General features: G+C 41.6%; 1 protein-coding gene across 1 annotated transcript in view; it reads right to left on the minus strand.

The window, feature by feature from the left end:
• ablim3 (actin binding LIM protein family, member 3) overlaps window positions 1-14,314 on the minus strand; it is a 323,415-nt gene that overhangs the window by 123,816 nt on the left and 185,285 nt on the right. Inside the window, exon 5 of the mRNA XM_072263720.1 lies at window positions 1,087-1,213. Within this exon, the coding sequence (XP_072119821.1) occupies window positions 1,087-1,213 (127 nt within the window). The remainder of the gene's footprint in view (window positions 1-1,086; window positions 1,214-14,314) is intronic.

Genomic DNA, 14,314 nt, shown 5'->3' on the forward strand with positions numbered 1-14,314 from the left:
CTGTTGATGGTTCCATGTACAAGTTGCATTAGTTCTTGTTGTTGGTAAGTGCATTGTGTCAAGTTAAGAAATCAAGTTTTAGGACTTATGATGGGGAGAAATTTAATTGTTAAGCAGCCCATGAAATTTAGAAGTTCTTAACCCCACAAGGATGTATCAGTAGCTGGTCATAATCAACACAGATTTTGAAAGATCTTGAGCACCATGCAGCAGGAAGGTAAGGTAGGAAAGTGGTGCTGATGTAGAACTTTGGCGACATTCTTACTGAGTATTGTGGTAGGCTTAAGGATCTGTAACTACCACCACTGCTCCTAAGAGTGCAGGTGAACTCAGAAGATCTCACGACAAAGTTTACTTTTTATGAGCCACCATCACTAAAGCAGAATCACTAGTTGTGTATCACCTCCCTCTTTGTAGGACCTCATGTGCACACAGGCTGTTGAATTTCCCTTATTACCACTGTAAGAAGCATTTAGATGTGATTTCATGGTTTGGGATGTTACTTACCACTTCATCAGAGAATTCTACCTAATATGATGAAGTGAATAAAACGGACTGGTGCAGAGAACACTAAGGAATAGCAGAACGTAGTTCCATATTCCTAGTCTCCCATACATTCATCACTTTGAAATAGTACTGTCAACACCTTCCACAAGGAGAGTGGAAATTCTGAGATGTTTGGACGTCTTAGTCCTAAGAATAGGTGAGTTAGTTTTTTAAAAACTCAACCCCCAAACTTTTATGTACATATCATCAATATTCCTTTGATTTTGGACTATGATTTCTATGCTGAGATTACAGAGCAAACTGAAAAATAGTCTGTTGTATATATTTACACATTGGCGAGATTTTGCAGGAAAGTGACTTTTTATGAACTGATTGTGAGTCAAAAAATTCAAGCGGGGAGGAAGAAATCCAAAGAAATACTACCTTTCTCCTAATAATCTAATGGTAAATTGAAGTTTGGCCATTAGGTAAATTAATTATAGAGTAGAAATCAGCTCATCCAATTTGGATGGATGCATTTAGTTAGAAAGAGAGTATGGGTTATTCTTTCCAACATATATCCTGAAGAATCGTACATACTTGCTGATATATTCTCCTGTCAGGACAACGCCACAGGACTGACATTTGAAGCAGCTCACATGCCACTGCTTCTCTAGGGCCAGCAGAGACTGTCCGTGTCTGATCTCATCCCCACAGCCAGCACACTCTGGAAAAAAAACAGTAGAAAGTTGCTTATTGTTAAATGCTTTGACAATGCAGTATATCAAAGTGTGATGATTTTAATTAAAGATGTAATATTCCATCAAATATGGTACTTCACAAATAATCCTGAGCCATGACAAGTAAACTACTAAGAGCATCTTCACAATAAAAGAAAAATAATTAATTTTTTTCCTTGCTTTATGATGTTGCTTGATGACATTTCCCTTAACAGCTGATTAAACCAATTTCTGAACTTTTCTAATTCAGTATTTCTCTTGGGAATTCAGTTATCAGGCACATGTTGCAGACCTCAGATACATTCTAATCCACTCACCATTGAGAACATCTATTTTCTAGGTTAGACTGAGAAATTGTGGATGTTTTGATGATTGTAATGAAGCGGGAGCCCAACTTTACACTTCAACAGACTTCCTTTGAATATATAGCATTCAGTGTCATATCTTCTTCACTTCACTGAACGATTATATCACAGCATCTTTTTCTCTCATTCACTCGCTGAAATAAGCTGATTATTTAAACTAATGAAGTGTATTTTACATAAACAACTTAAAAAAGAACCTGCTACTTTTATTTACTATGCATCTACCAATAAACAGGTTGGCAGCTTCTTACCAGATGGAGGTGATGGGCATCAACAGAGAATTGTTGGTGAAATGACAGTTTTTGAAAACATACCAATGAAAATTATATATGCAATATTTATTACAACTCTCCTTTAATTAAAATGATATAGACTTCGTGTCCATATCTTGACAGTTAGTGATTGAAAGTAATGTGGGTAGTTAATAACAGAAAAGATTGCATGTGAGTGAGTGAGTGAATGAGTAAGTGAGAGTGAGAGAGAGAGATAGAGATAGAGAGAGAGTGGGGGGGGAGAGAGAGAGAGAATTGCAAATAATGTACAACAAAAATTATGTTTCCTCGTTGTCTTGATCAGGGGCCACTGCACTTGTTCACAGTATTGTGCCAATCCTTCTTTTACATCGTGACAAATTTTATTTAGTTCAAGTATCAGTCCTTGAACATTTACCCGACTTATACCCCAGCAGGTAAACCCACGTTTATCTATGTTCAGTGCGTATCTTGAAAGACCCATAATCCACAAAGGCAGTCATATCTATCTCTATTAGCATAACCACTATATTATGAAACTGTGTGTCCAATAATAGATGCACAGCTGTGAGTCTGTGATCATGCCTGCACATATGTTGGCCTTTTTGCCGTGCTGTGCTCCTCCATTGATTGCTGACACACTGACCACATCAGGACCAATCCCAAAATAAACTTGCAGAATCCACTAGGATGTGTCACTGGGAAGAACAGTGAGCCCCTGAATTTTCTCCAAGCTGCTGCCAAGAATTCACAAGTTCACCACGAGAGGTGGAAGCAATTGTTTTTTTTAACACAAAAAAGGGAGAAGATCGCTTCTTAATCCCTGACATAAATTACTGAAGTGGATTCAGAGGAGCTCCCTGGAATTTCTTGGTTCTTATTGTAGACAGCTGGCAACAACACAAACACAGCTTGAAGTTAAGCAGCTTAAACTAAAGATAACTTCGGCAATCCAGGATGCTTACAGATAATTTTTAAAGATACAAATTTACTAACAAACTTACACAATCCACTGGAATGTTATAGAATGGGGCGGCAAGGGAGCTTAGTGGTTAGCACAATGATTTACAGTACCAGCGACCCAGGTTCAATACCCCCAGCTGTTTGTAAGGAGTTTGTATGTTCTCCCCGTGACTGCATGGGTTTCATCTGGGTGTTCTGCTTCCCACCCACAGTTCAAAGATGTACCAGATGGTAGGTTAATTGGTCCTTGTAAATTGTCCCATGATTAGGCTAGGGTTAAATCGGGGGTTGCTGGGCAGTGTGACTCAAAGGATCAGAAGGGTCTACCCTGCACTGTATCCTAATAATAAAAATAAAATAAAAAGTTTATGGGATAATTTTCATAATACTTTTGTCATTTCACTCTATTTGTTTGATCTGGGCTATTCATATTAAATATTAAACACAAAACTTACACTGTAGGCGTAATGCTACTAGGCAGACAGGAAATGCCATTACTGCCCAGGATGTCTCATATTCAATTCACCCTTGTTTGCTGTCTGACCATATTATTAAATGACATCTGGAATGCAAGAACTGCACCCTAAGGTTTAACTTTAATGGGGTATGTGCTACATCGAGCTCCCCTCACTATTGTTGAGCAATTTAAATTAATTTAAATATTAAAAAAATGATAAAATGCTATGATTACCAATGGTAACTAAGAAACTTCTGGTTGGTTGTAAAAACGCTTTTGGTTTTTGCAGTAAGCAAATCCATCATTCTTATCTGGTTTAGTCTTCCTGCCTCCATAACATGGTTGACATTTGCTAGTGCTATTGCAGAGTTAGCAATGTCTGTCCACATTTGACTTCATCTCCAAGGTTCATTGTGAGCTATCATATCATGCTCCTTGGAGGTGTGGAATATCCATCAATAGACAGCATTAAGTCATGGATCAAGCAAGGCCTTACTGAATGGTAGAAGCTTCAAAGGGCCAAATGGCCTATTTCTATTTACATGTAATTAAAGGAGAAATATAGGCATAGCACCAACATGGATCACTGAGTTACAATACATCTGTTGAAGCAGAGGTTCAGGTATCGGGACAGCTCTAAGATTAGGTATGATGGAAGTTACTTAGAAGTTTTCATTCTGTCACAAAAACAGTTCTCTTTCAATTAGGAAAATTAAGGGAAAGATCAGGAAACTACACTAGACACAATTCGCAGCATCATCTTGATCAAGAATAGTGATGTGGTTGACCTGTTCTTTGCCAATCCTGAATGCATACACAAATCCTGGCTGCGTTAACAGTCTTTGCTACATAGCGCAACTTACTTAATCTTGCATTAAAGAGCATTGAAGCTTCATAGCAAGCTATTACATTGACAAGGAAGGCCTGGGGACTGAAATGGAAATACAGTATAATTGAAAATTAAGTGCGAAATGTAATAAGGGTGATGAAACACCCCCCCGATACAATAATATACTTTATTCATTTCTCTCCCTTCCCCCTATACCTTAATCCACGGCTACTTTCCAAATAAAGCAGCTGTCTAATAATCCTGCAAGGTGATCTGCTGCTGACCTCAGCAAAGCTGGTGGAAAGCTGCGATTGCTCATCTGGGAATCCTTGAGGAACTTGTACCTGGTGATTCCTGGCTATTTGAGCCTATGAAGGACTGACTGTTGGTTTGTCAACACCAAACTGGATTCCACTGTATACTAACTTAAATGGTGGCAAGGAAGATGATTTGATGTTATCACTGATATGGCAGCAAATATATCCTCTTATTACACACAGAACTGGAATTCAATCTGTCTTAAGAAACTGCAAGCTTAATTAAGAGGAGGATACCCATTTTTAGGTCAGGTGTTAGAGGTTCCTGAGTAATTGCTGATAATCAATCTTTTTTTGGATGTGATTTTGTGCACATAACCATACTGAAATGAAGTTTGGGAGTCTGGTTTATCCAGGACTCTTGATTGCAACATGACATACTTCTATTCAGCAATTAGAGTTCACTTTCCAGTGTAAATAAATAGCTTTTCCAGTGACCCAAAATGAATCGAGAGAGGAGGCTTCACCCAGGTCGGGATGAGAGATTTAAAAAGGACTGTTTGTGGGCTTTCCACTTTTTCTGGTGGCCCAGTTGAACTGAGGGAGGAGACTACACACAGGTCAGTACGAGAGATTTAAAAGGAATGCTCACAGGCTTTTGGCTTTTTCCTGCAGTACAATCAAATCATGATTCATTTGCGAGGGAAAATAAAAATAAGGTAGGGTTAAGAAGAAAGGCCATTGTTGGAGTGCACCAGTGTTAGAATGGGAAGGTTTTAGCTCAATGGACTCAGGGTAGAACAGGCTTGGGCAAAGTAAGTTTCTTCTGCATTCTTCATCAGTTAGTGAAGTGAGAATACTCCAGGAGATGTGTTGTGTTTCTTGTGTGAGAGGTAGGAATTCTGGGAGACTTATGGCCTACTGGATAACCACATTGCCAGCAGGTGCACCAAGCTGTAGCTCGATGACCTTTGGCTTAGATGGGAAACTGAGGAGGAGAGAGAGATAGGAGCTACATTGAAAAAGTCACCCTTAAGTTGCAGTTGTTAGGAGTGGGAAAGGAAACAGGGAGCCAATGTGGAGTATCCCTGGGGCCGTTCCCCTCAATGACAAGTATATCATTCAGGATGAACGGCCAAATGGGGGGAGCTATAGCAAGCAAGTCTCTGGCACTGAGTCTGGCGCTATGGCTCAGTAGGAAAGGGGGGAGAAATTGACTGTAGTTGTAATAGGGTTAGAAGAGTATATACAGGATTCTGTGGACATGAAAAAGACACCTGGATGCCTCCCAGGTACCAGGGTCAATGACGTCTCGGATCAGGTCCATGGCACTCTAAAGGAGGAGGGTGAGCAGTCAGAAGTCTTGGCAAATATTGGCACTAATGACATAGGTAGGAAAAGGGTGGAGGTCCTAAAGAGAGAATTTAGGTAGCTAGGTAGAAAGATGAAAAGTAGGAGTTCCAGGGTAGTAATCTTCAGATTGCTGTCTGTGCCTTGCGGCAGTGAGGGTAAGAATAGGATGACTTGGAAGATCAATGTGTGGCTGAAGAACTAGTGCAGGGCAGGGCTTCAAATTTCTGGATCACCGGGATCTCTTCCGGGAAAGGTTACACCTGAACCCAGTTGGGACCAATATCCTTGCGGGCAGGCTTGCTTGAGCTGTCGGGGAGGGTTTAAACTAAATTGGCAAGGAGATGGGAACGAGAGTGATAGGGCTGAGGATGGGCAGGAGTATCCAACTAGATGCAGTGTGCAGTGAGATGAGGAAGGACAGGCAGATGATGGGGCAAAATTGCAATCAATAGGATGGTTTGCAGCATAATGTGGGGACAATACAGAATTGGAAGTGTTATATTTGAATGCACACTGTATACGAGAAAAGGTAGACAATTTTGTAGCACAGTTAGAAATTAGTGGGTATCATGTTGTGAGCATCACGGAGTCGTGGCTGAAAGAAGGTGGGAGTTTAATATCCAAGGATACACACTGCATCCATCGAAATGACAGGCAGGTAGGAAGATGTGGTGGGGTGGCTCTGTTGGTAAAAAATGAAATCAAATCCTTAGAAATAGGTGACATAGGATCAAAAGATGTAGAATCCTTGTGGGCAGAGATAAGAGACTGCAAGGGTTAAAAGACCCTGATGGTAGTTATATAGAGGCCTCCAAACAATAGCTTGAGTGTGGTCTACCAATTACAACTGGGATATAGAAAACACATGTCATAAGGGCAATGTTATGATATTGATGGGGTTTTCAATATGCAGGTAGATAGGAAAAATCAGGTTGGTACTGGATCCCAAGAGAGAGAATTTGTAATATACCTACAAGACAGCTTTTTAGAGCTGCTTGTGATTGAGCCCACTAAGGGAATGGAAACTGTGGACTGGATGCTGCACAATGAACTGGGTTTGATTAGGGAGCTTAAGGTAAAAGAACCCTTAGGAGGCATTAATCATAATATGATAGTCCACCCTGCAATTTGAGAAGGACAAGCTAAAGTCATATGAATCAGTATTACTGTGGAGTAAAGGAAATTATAGAGCTATGAGAGAGGAGCTGGCCAAAGTTAATTGGAAATAGACACTAGCATGGTTGATGGCAGAGCAGCAATGGCTGGAGTTTCTGGGAGCAATCTGGAAGGCGCGGATAGATACATCCCAAAGAAAAAGAAGTATTGAAAAGGCAGGATGATGCAATTGTGGTTGACAATGGAAGTCAAAACCAGCATAGCATCAAAAGAGAGGGCACCAAAGAAATGGAAAATGACAAATATCACTCCACTCTTCAAGAAGAAAGTGAGGAAGAGAAAGGAAATTATAGGCCAGTTAGCCTGACCTCAGTGTTTGGGAAGATTCTGAAGTTAATTGTTAAGGATCAGGTTTTGGGGTACTTGAAGGCACATAGTAAGATAGGCCAGTCATCATGGTTTCCTTAATGGAAAGTTTTGTCTGACAAATCTGTTGGAGTTCCTTGAGGAAATATGAAGCAGGGTAGACAAAGGAGCACAAACACGAAAAAATCTGCAGATGCTGGAAATTCAAGCAAGATACACAAAATGCTGGTGGAACGCAGCAGGCCAGGCAGCATCTATAGGAAGAAGTAGCCAACATTTCGGGTTGAGACCCTTCATCAGGACTAATGGAAAAAAGAGATAGTAAGAGATTTGAAAGTGGGAGGGGGAGGGGGAGACCTGAAATGATAGGAGAAGACAGGAGGGGGACGGATGAAGCTAAGAGCTGGAAAGTTGATAGGCAAAAGGGATTCAAGGCTGGAGAAAGGAAAGTATCTTAGGACTGAAGGCCTTGGAAGAAAGAAAGGGGAAGGGGAACACCAGAGGAAGATGGAGAACAGGCAAGGGGTTATTGTGAGAGGGAAAGAGAGAAGAAGAAATAAATAAAATGAAAATTAGGGATGGGGTAAGAAGGGGAGGAGGAGCATTAACGGAAGTTAGGGAAATCAATGTTCATGCCATCAGGTTGGAGGCTACCCAGATGGAATATAAGGTGTTGTTCCTCCAACCTAAGTGTGGCTTCATCTCGACAGTAGAGAGGCCATGGATTGACATATCGGAATGGGAATGGGACGTGGACAAAGGAGAACTGGTGGATATTGTGTACTTGGTTTTTCAGAAGGCCTTTGACAAGGTGCTGTACATGAGTCTGAATGACTTTAATCAACTCTGAACCAATGCTACTATGGAGAGACACATTTAGAAAATTAGAAAATGGTGCTGTTGTTGCGTTCTAACAGTTTTGTGATTGACTAAGGAAACTGGTATCTATGCCTAGTATATATTCTGCTTTCATTTGTCATGTTTGTAGCAAGGAATTGGATAGGAACCATGGATTAGTTAAGCAAATGTATGTAGGGGATATCTAGTAAACTTCAAGTGAATGTTCTTAATGATGCAGTAGACAAGGAATCCCAAACCTATATAATGCTGAGGTGGGCTCCCCTTTCCAGTTACTGTCTTACTGCCTGGGTATGCAGCTCAAAAGAATATCCAAGCTACAATGTTCAGATGGAACTTCACTTGGAAGTAGCTCCTCCATAGTTTGCCTGCTCCTCCTCCTCAATGTTGGATGCCATCAAGCAAGGGTTGAGCCCTCAGGAAAGCCTAGCTGTGGAGTATAAACCTTGGCTTTAAAAGCTTTAGCCCATGGATATAATTCAGCTTGGAGAACTGAAGATAACAATGTGGTTCCCAGTGCATACTTGGTGTGATATTGTTTGTGGGGTTGACCCCTCCTTGCAATGACAACCAAACTGTGAATTTCCTTCATCTTCACCTCTCAAACCCAAGACTGCCACTGAGGAGATAATTGGAGCAATAAATATGCAGCTCATTCAGTGTTTTTATTACAAGTTGGACTCTCGTCTATTGTACTCTGGCAGAACTTATCATTTGCAGAGCATGCTAAGCAAAAAGAAATAGTGAAATAACTATTTAATCACCACAGCTTCAGAGTATACAGTCCTATGGAAATCTGCTCCATCTCAGATCCTTAATCTGAGTAAGGTAATCCAATTTCAGACGGGTGCTGTAGAAAGAGGTGTTGTATGCCAACTGATATCATCCATGTGTTCAGCATGTGTGAAAAATCTGGGTAATCGTGCAATTCTATGGGTTCTGCAGATCAAATGTGTTTACCATATTTGCATGTTTTACAGCTGAAACATCAAAATTCATTCATGTGACATGCAAACACTGGTCCTTCCATATGAAACATTTTCTTGCCACTAAAACTGACAGTTTCCTCTCTGTAAAAATCGGTGACTTGGACCAATTCGTCCCTTTAAATGTTACTTGTGTGTTTTCTAAAAATATCTCTATAGGAAAGCTGTAGTGCCACATCTACTGTAAGAACATTACAAAGTGTGCTTGTTTCCTTTTATAAAGTCAGGAAAATTTACATAAACACAAAAATCTCTGCAGATGCTGGAAATCCAGAGCAACGCACTCAAAATGCTGGAGGAACTCAGCTGGTCAGGCAGCATTTGTGGAAAGAAATAAACAGTTGACATTTTGGGCTGAGACCCTTCTTCAGGTCTGGAAAGAAAGGGGGAAGAAACAAGAATAGGGATGTGTGGGAAGGAGAAGGAGTACAAGCTAGAAGATGATAGGTGAAGTTGGGTGGATTGGACACTGAGGATGAAGTAAGAAGCTGGGATGTGATAGGTGGAATAGGAAAAGGGCCGGAAATGAAGGCATCTGATATGTGAGAAGAGTGGACCAAGGGTGAAAGGGAAGGAGGAGGGGCACTGGGGGGAGATGATAGGCAGATGAGGAGAAAAGAAGCTGTAAGAGGGGAGCTAGAATGGGGAATGACAGAAGAGGGAAAGGAAGGGGGAAAAGTTACCAGATATTAGAGAAATTGATGTTCATGCCATCAGGTTGGAGGGTACTAGACAGAATATAAGGTGTTGCTTCCCCAACCTCACAGCGTCCTCATTATTGCAGTAGGAGAGGCCACGGACTGACATGAGGAATGGGAATGGGGATTGAAATTAAAATGGTTGACCATAGGAAAATCCTGCCTGTTGTGGATAGAGCAAAGGTGCTCAACAAAGCGGTCTTCCAATCTACGTTGGGTCTCACCAATGTAGAGGAGGCTGCTTCAGGAACACTGAATATGGTAGGTGATGCCGAAGATTTGCAGATTAAATTTGTCTCACCTGGAAGGACTGTTTGGGGCCCTGACTGGAGTTGAGGGAGGAGGTGAATGGGTAAGTGTAGCACTTCTGCTGCTTGCAGGGAGGAAGATTAGTGGGGAGGAATGAATGGAGAAATCACCAAAAGAGTGATCCTTGAGAAAGCAGAGAGTGGGAGGAGGGAGGTAAAAATGTGTTTAGTGGTAGGGTCCCGTTGCAGATGACAGAAGTTGTAGAGAATGAGGTCCTGTATGCAGAGGCTTATGGTACATAAGGACAAGAGAAACTCTATTCTTGTTACTATGGCAGGAAGTTTGGTTGAGGGAAGTTGTCTGGGAAATGGAGGAGATGTGGGTTAGGAGAGTGTTAATGGTGGAGGAAAGGAAGCCCTGTACTTTGATGATGGTGCTAGAGGGCAACTTCTCCCAGCCCATCAGTGAAACGGTTAAATTCTTCCTCTTCTAATGTCTCAATTTTTCTTTTCAGGGCAGCTGGGGTCCTGTCGGGGGTCTGTGACCTACAGCAGCATGCAAACTGTGGTTCTACATGGCAGTGAGCTTCCATTCTTGGGGTTGGGGCCTTGCGCGGCCCTGTGGACATGCATTCTTGCTGGTGACATGAACTGAAGCGTTGCATGGTCCCGGTATATTGGGACAGCGCGAGAGTTTGTCAGGGGCCCCTGTACTCAGGTGATCACTCTTTCTGTCTTTCGATAGTCAGTGACCGTTTGCTGCCGATTCTCGAGTCAGGGAACCTGAATTAATAAGCAATGCTTCAGACTGTGACTGTAACACTGAAACAGCGACTGTTTGTCTTCCATTCACTGTGGAAGGAGTGATAACTGTCTCTCCCCTGTTTGTGAAAGAGGGAGCTGACAGTTATTTTTTGATGGACTATAGACCATGGTCTCTCTCTGGGGGTTTGCATGGTGGGTGGTGGGAATACTGATGCTTTCTGCTAGAATAGTGGGGGTGATGGGGGGGGGAAGGGTTGATGCTGCTTGTGCGTGGGGGTGGGGCAGGGGTCCTTAGCATTCTTAAGTTTTTCTGTCATTATTTCTTTGTGTTCTATTCCATCTGTTTCAAGGATGTCTCTGGAGAATAAGAATTTCAGGTTGTATATTGTATACATTCTCTGATACAAAATGGAACCATTGAAGAAAAAGGACACCTCTGTTATCCTGGAAGTAAAAGACTCATCCTGGGAACAGATGCAGCAGAGATGAATGAACTGAGAACAAGGAATGGCATTTTAACTGATGACAGGGTGGGAAGAAGTGTAGTCAAGATAGCTGTGAGAGTCTCTAGGTTTTTACAAGATATTAGCATATAGTTTGTCTCCAGAGATGAAGACAGAGAAATTGATAAAGAGAGGTGTCAGAAATGGATCAAGCAAATTTAAGGGAAGGGTGGAAGTTGGAGGCAAAGTTGATGAAATTGATGAGCTCAGCATGGGTGAATGAAGCAGAACTAATGGAGTTGTCAATGTAGTGCAGAAGAGTTGGGGATCATTATCAGCGATAACTTACGTTATCATTGATTAAATTAACACTTTAAATTACCATTGTCTTATGTTAGTTATAGTAGAATATTATCTGATATTGTTGTAAAGAATAATAAAAGAAGAGTTAGCTCAGGCTCCACATACTTGTTTTTGTAGTCCAAGATGGACAATCATTGAATCATTAGAATGAACAATGCAGCACAGAATGAGATCATTTGGGCTGATGCTAGCTTTATGGTAGAGCCATCTAATCGGTTCCAGTTCCCTGCTTGTTCCCCTTCCCTGTAAATGTTTTCTTTTCAAGACTAAACCCAAATAGACTTTTCAAAGTTATTTTTGAATTTGTGTTTGCCCCCCTTCATGCAGTGCATTCCAGATCATAACAACTTGCTGCAAAGGAAAATGTTTCCTTATGTTGCCTTTGATTGTTTCACTGCTAATTACTCTGAATTTGTTTCCTCTGGTTATCAATTCTTCTGCCACTGGAGACAGCTTTTCCTCCTTTACTGTAACAAGGCCATTTCTGATTTTGAACACATACACTGAATATTCCTTTAATCTTTTCTACTTGAGGAAGAACGGCCACAACAACACAAGAAAACAAGAAAACAGGAGCAGAAGTTGTCTACCAGGGCCCTTAGGCTTCCCCTCCATTCAATATAATCACAGCTGATTTACCTTGTTAACAATGGTTGATCAGCTAATAAATTCTATCATGTGTGTTACACACTAGAATTTTATTAAAAAAAACTATGATTATCTGTGACCAGCAATGCAATTGTTAGCTCACTTCCAGATTCTTATTTGTAGTTCTCCACGGTCGTGACTTTGAAGCTGTCAGTGCGATTATGTAATATGCAATACTCCTTCTGATGTCGTGTCCCTTTCACGGAACTGCTCTTCACATAGCAAGCTGCCGGGCAGTGTGTACCTCAACAAGCCTTTACTGGAGACAGCGTTAATTAATTAAAGGAGGCAAACAAGATGTCCCCGTCCCTTCAAGTATTTTCATTAATAACCGCTCAACACCAATTCCTTCAATGTAGCTGACATCCTCCAATCACAATCACCTATCTGAATGACACCTTGACCTAATGTACTGAAATCACCATCTCATCCCCAATCCCTGAGCCCAATCTTATCCCTAACTCCCCAGTCCTCTTCCCTTCTGAGTATCATCCTCTGTCCCTTGCAAATTCTATCCCTTCTACTTTTCTTTACCCTCTTCACACTTTCATTTCTACAATCCCAATCCACTGAATTCCCATAACCTTTTCTACGTCTGAACCTCTCTCTGATCCCAACCCATTTCTCACTGACTTTCTCACCAATCTGTCAAGCAGTGCGTTCCATGCACCCAACACTTTCTGTGTGAAAACTTACTTTTGACATCCTTCCTGTACCTACTTCCAAGCACCTTAAAGCTATGGCCCCTTGTATTAACCATTTCAATCCTGGGAAAAAGCTTCTGGTTATCCACACGATCAATGTCTCTCATCATCTTATACACCTCTACCAGGTTACCTCTCATCCTCCGTCACTCCAAGGAGAAAAGGCGAAGTTCACTAAACTTATTCTCTTAAGGCATGCTCTCCAATCCAGGCAACATCCTTGTAAAGCTCCTCTGCACTCTCTCAATAGTATCCACGTCCTTCCTGTAGTGAGGTGACCAGAACTGAACACAGTACTCCAAGTGGGGTCTAACTAAGGTCTTATATAGCTTTAACATTACCTCATGGCTCTTGAACTCAATCACATGGTTGATGAAGGCCAACACACCATATGCATTCTTAACAACACTGTCAACCTGCGCAGCAGCTTTGAGAGTCCCATGGACACGGACTCCAAGATCTCGCTGATCTTCCACACTGCCAAGAGTTATACCAATAATATTATATCCTGTCTTCAAATTTGACCTACCGAAATGAACCACTTCACACTTATCTGGATTGAACTTCATCTGCCACTTTGCAACCCAATTCTGCATCCTACTGATGTCCCACTGTAATGCCTGACAACCCTCCAGACTATCCACAACACCCCTAACTTTGTGTCATCAGAAAACTTACTAACCCACCCTTCTACTTCCTCATCCAGGTCATTTATAAACATCACGCATAGCAGGGGTCCCAGAACAGATCCCTGGTCACTGTCCTCTGGGCAGAATACAAACCATCTAAACCACCCTTTGCCTTCTGAGGGCAAGCCAATTCTGGATCCACAAAGCAAGGTCTTCTCAGATCCCATGCCTGAATAGGCTTTGCATGGGGAACCTTATCAAATGTCTTACTGAATTCCACATATACTACATCCGTTGCTCTACCTTCATCAATGTTTTTGTTACATCCTTAAAGAACTCAGACAGGTTTGTAAGGCATGACCTGCCCTTGACAAAGCCATGCTGACTATCCCTAATCAGATTATGTCTCTCCAGATGCTCATAAACCCTGCCTGTCAGGATCTTCTCCAACAGTTTGCCCACCTCTGAAGTAAGACTCATTAGTCTATAACTTCCTGGGTTTTCTCTACTTCCTTTCTTGAAGAAGGAGACAACATTTGCAATCTTTCAATGCTCTGGTACTTTTCCTGTCCCTATTGATGATGCAAAGATCATCGCCAGAAGCTCAGCAATCTCCTTCCCTGCTTCCCACAGTAGCCTGGGGTATACCTCATCTGGTCCTGGCAACTTATCTAACTTAATACATCAATATCCTTAATACTTAAAAATGTGCTCCTCTAGATCTCACTGACTATTGGGTCGTCTATAATAGAATCCTATTAATGTGGTCATCCCCTTCTTATTCCTCTG

Source organism: Mobula birostris, chromosome 7 (genome assembly GCF_030028105.1).
Source record: "Mobula birostris isolate sMobBir1 chromosome 7, sMobBir1.hap1, whole genome shotgun sequence".
NCBI classification, from domain to species: Eukaryota; Metazoa; Chordata; class Chondrichthyes; order Myliobatiformes; family Myliobatidae; genus Mobula; species Mobula birostris.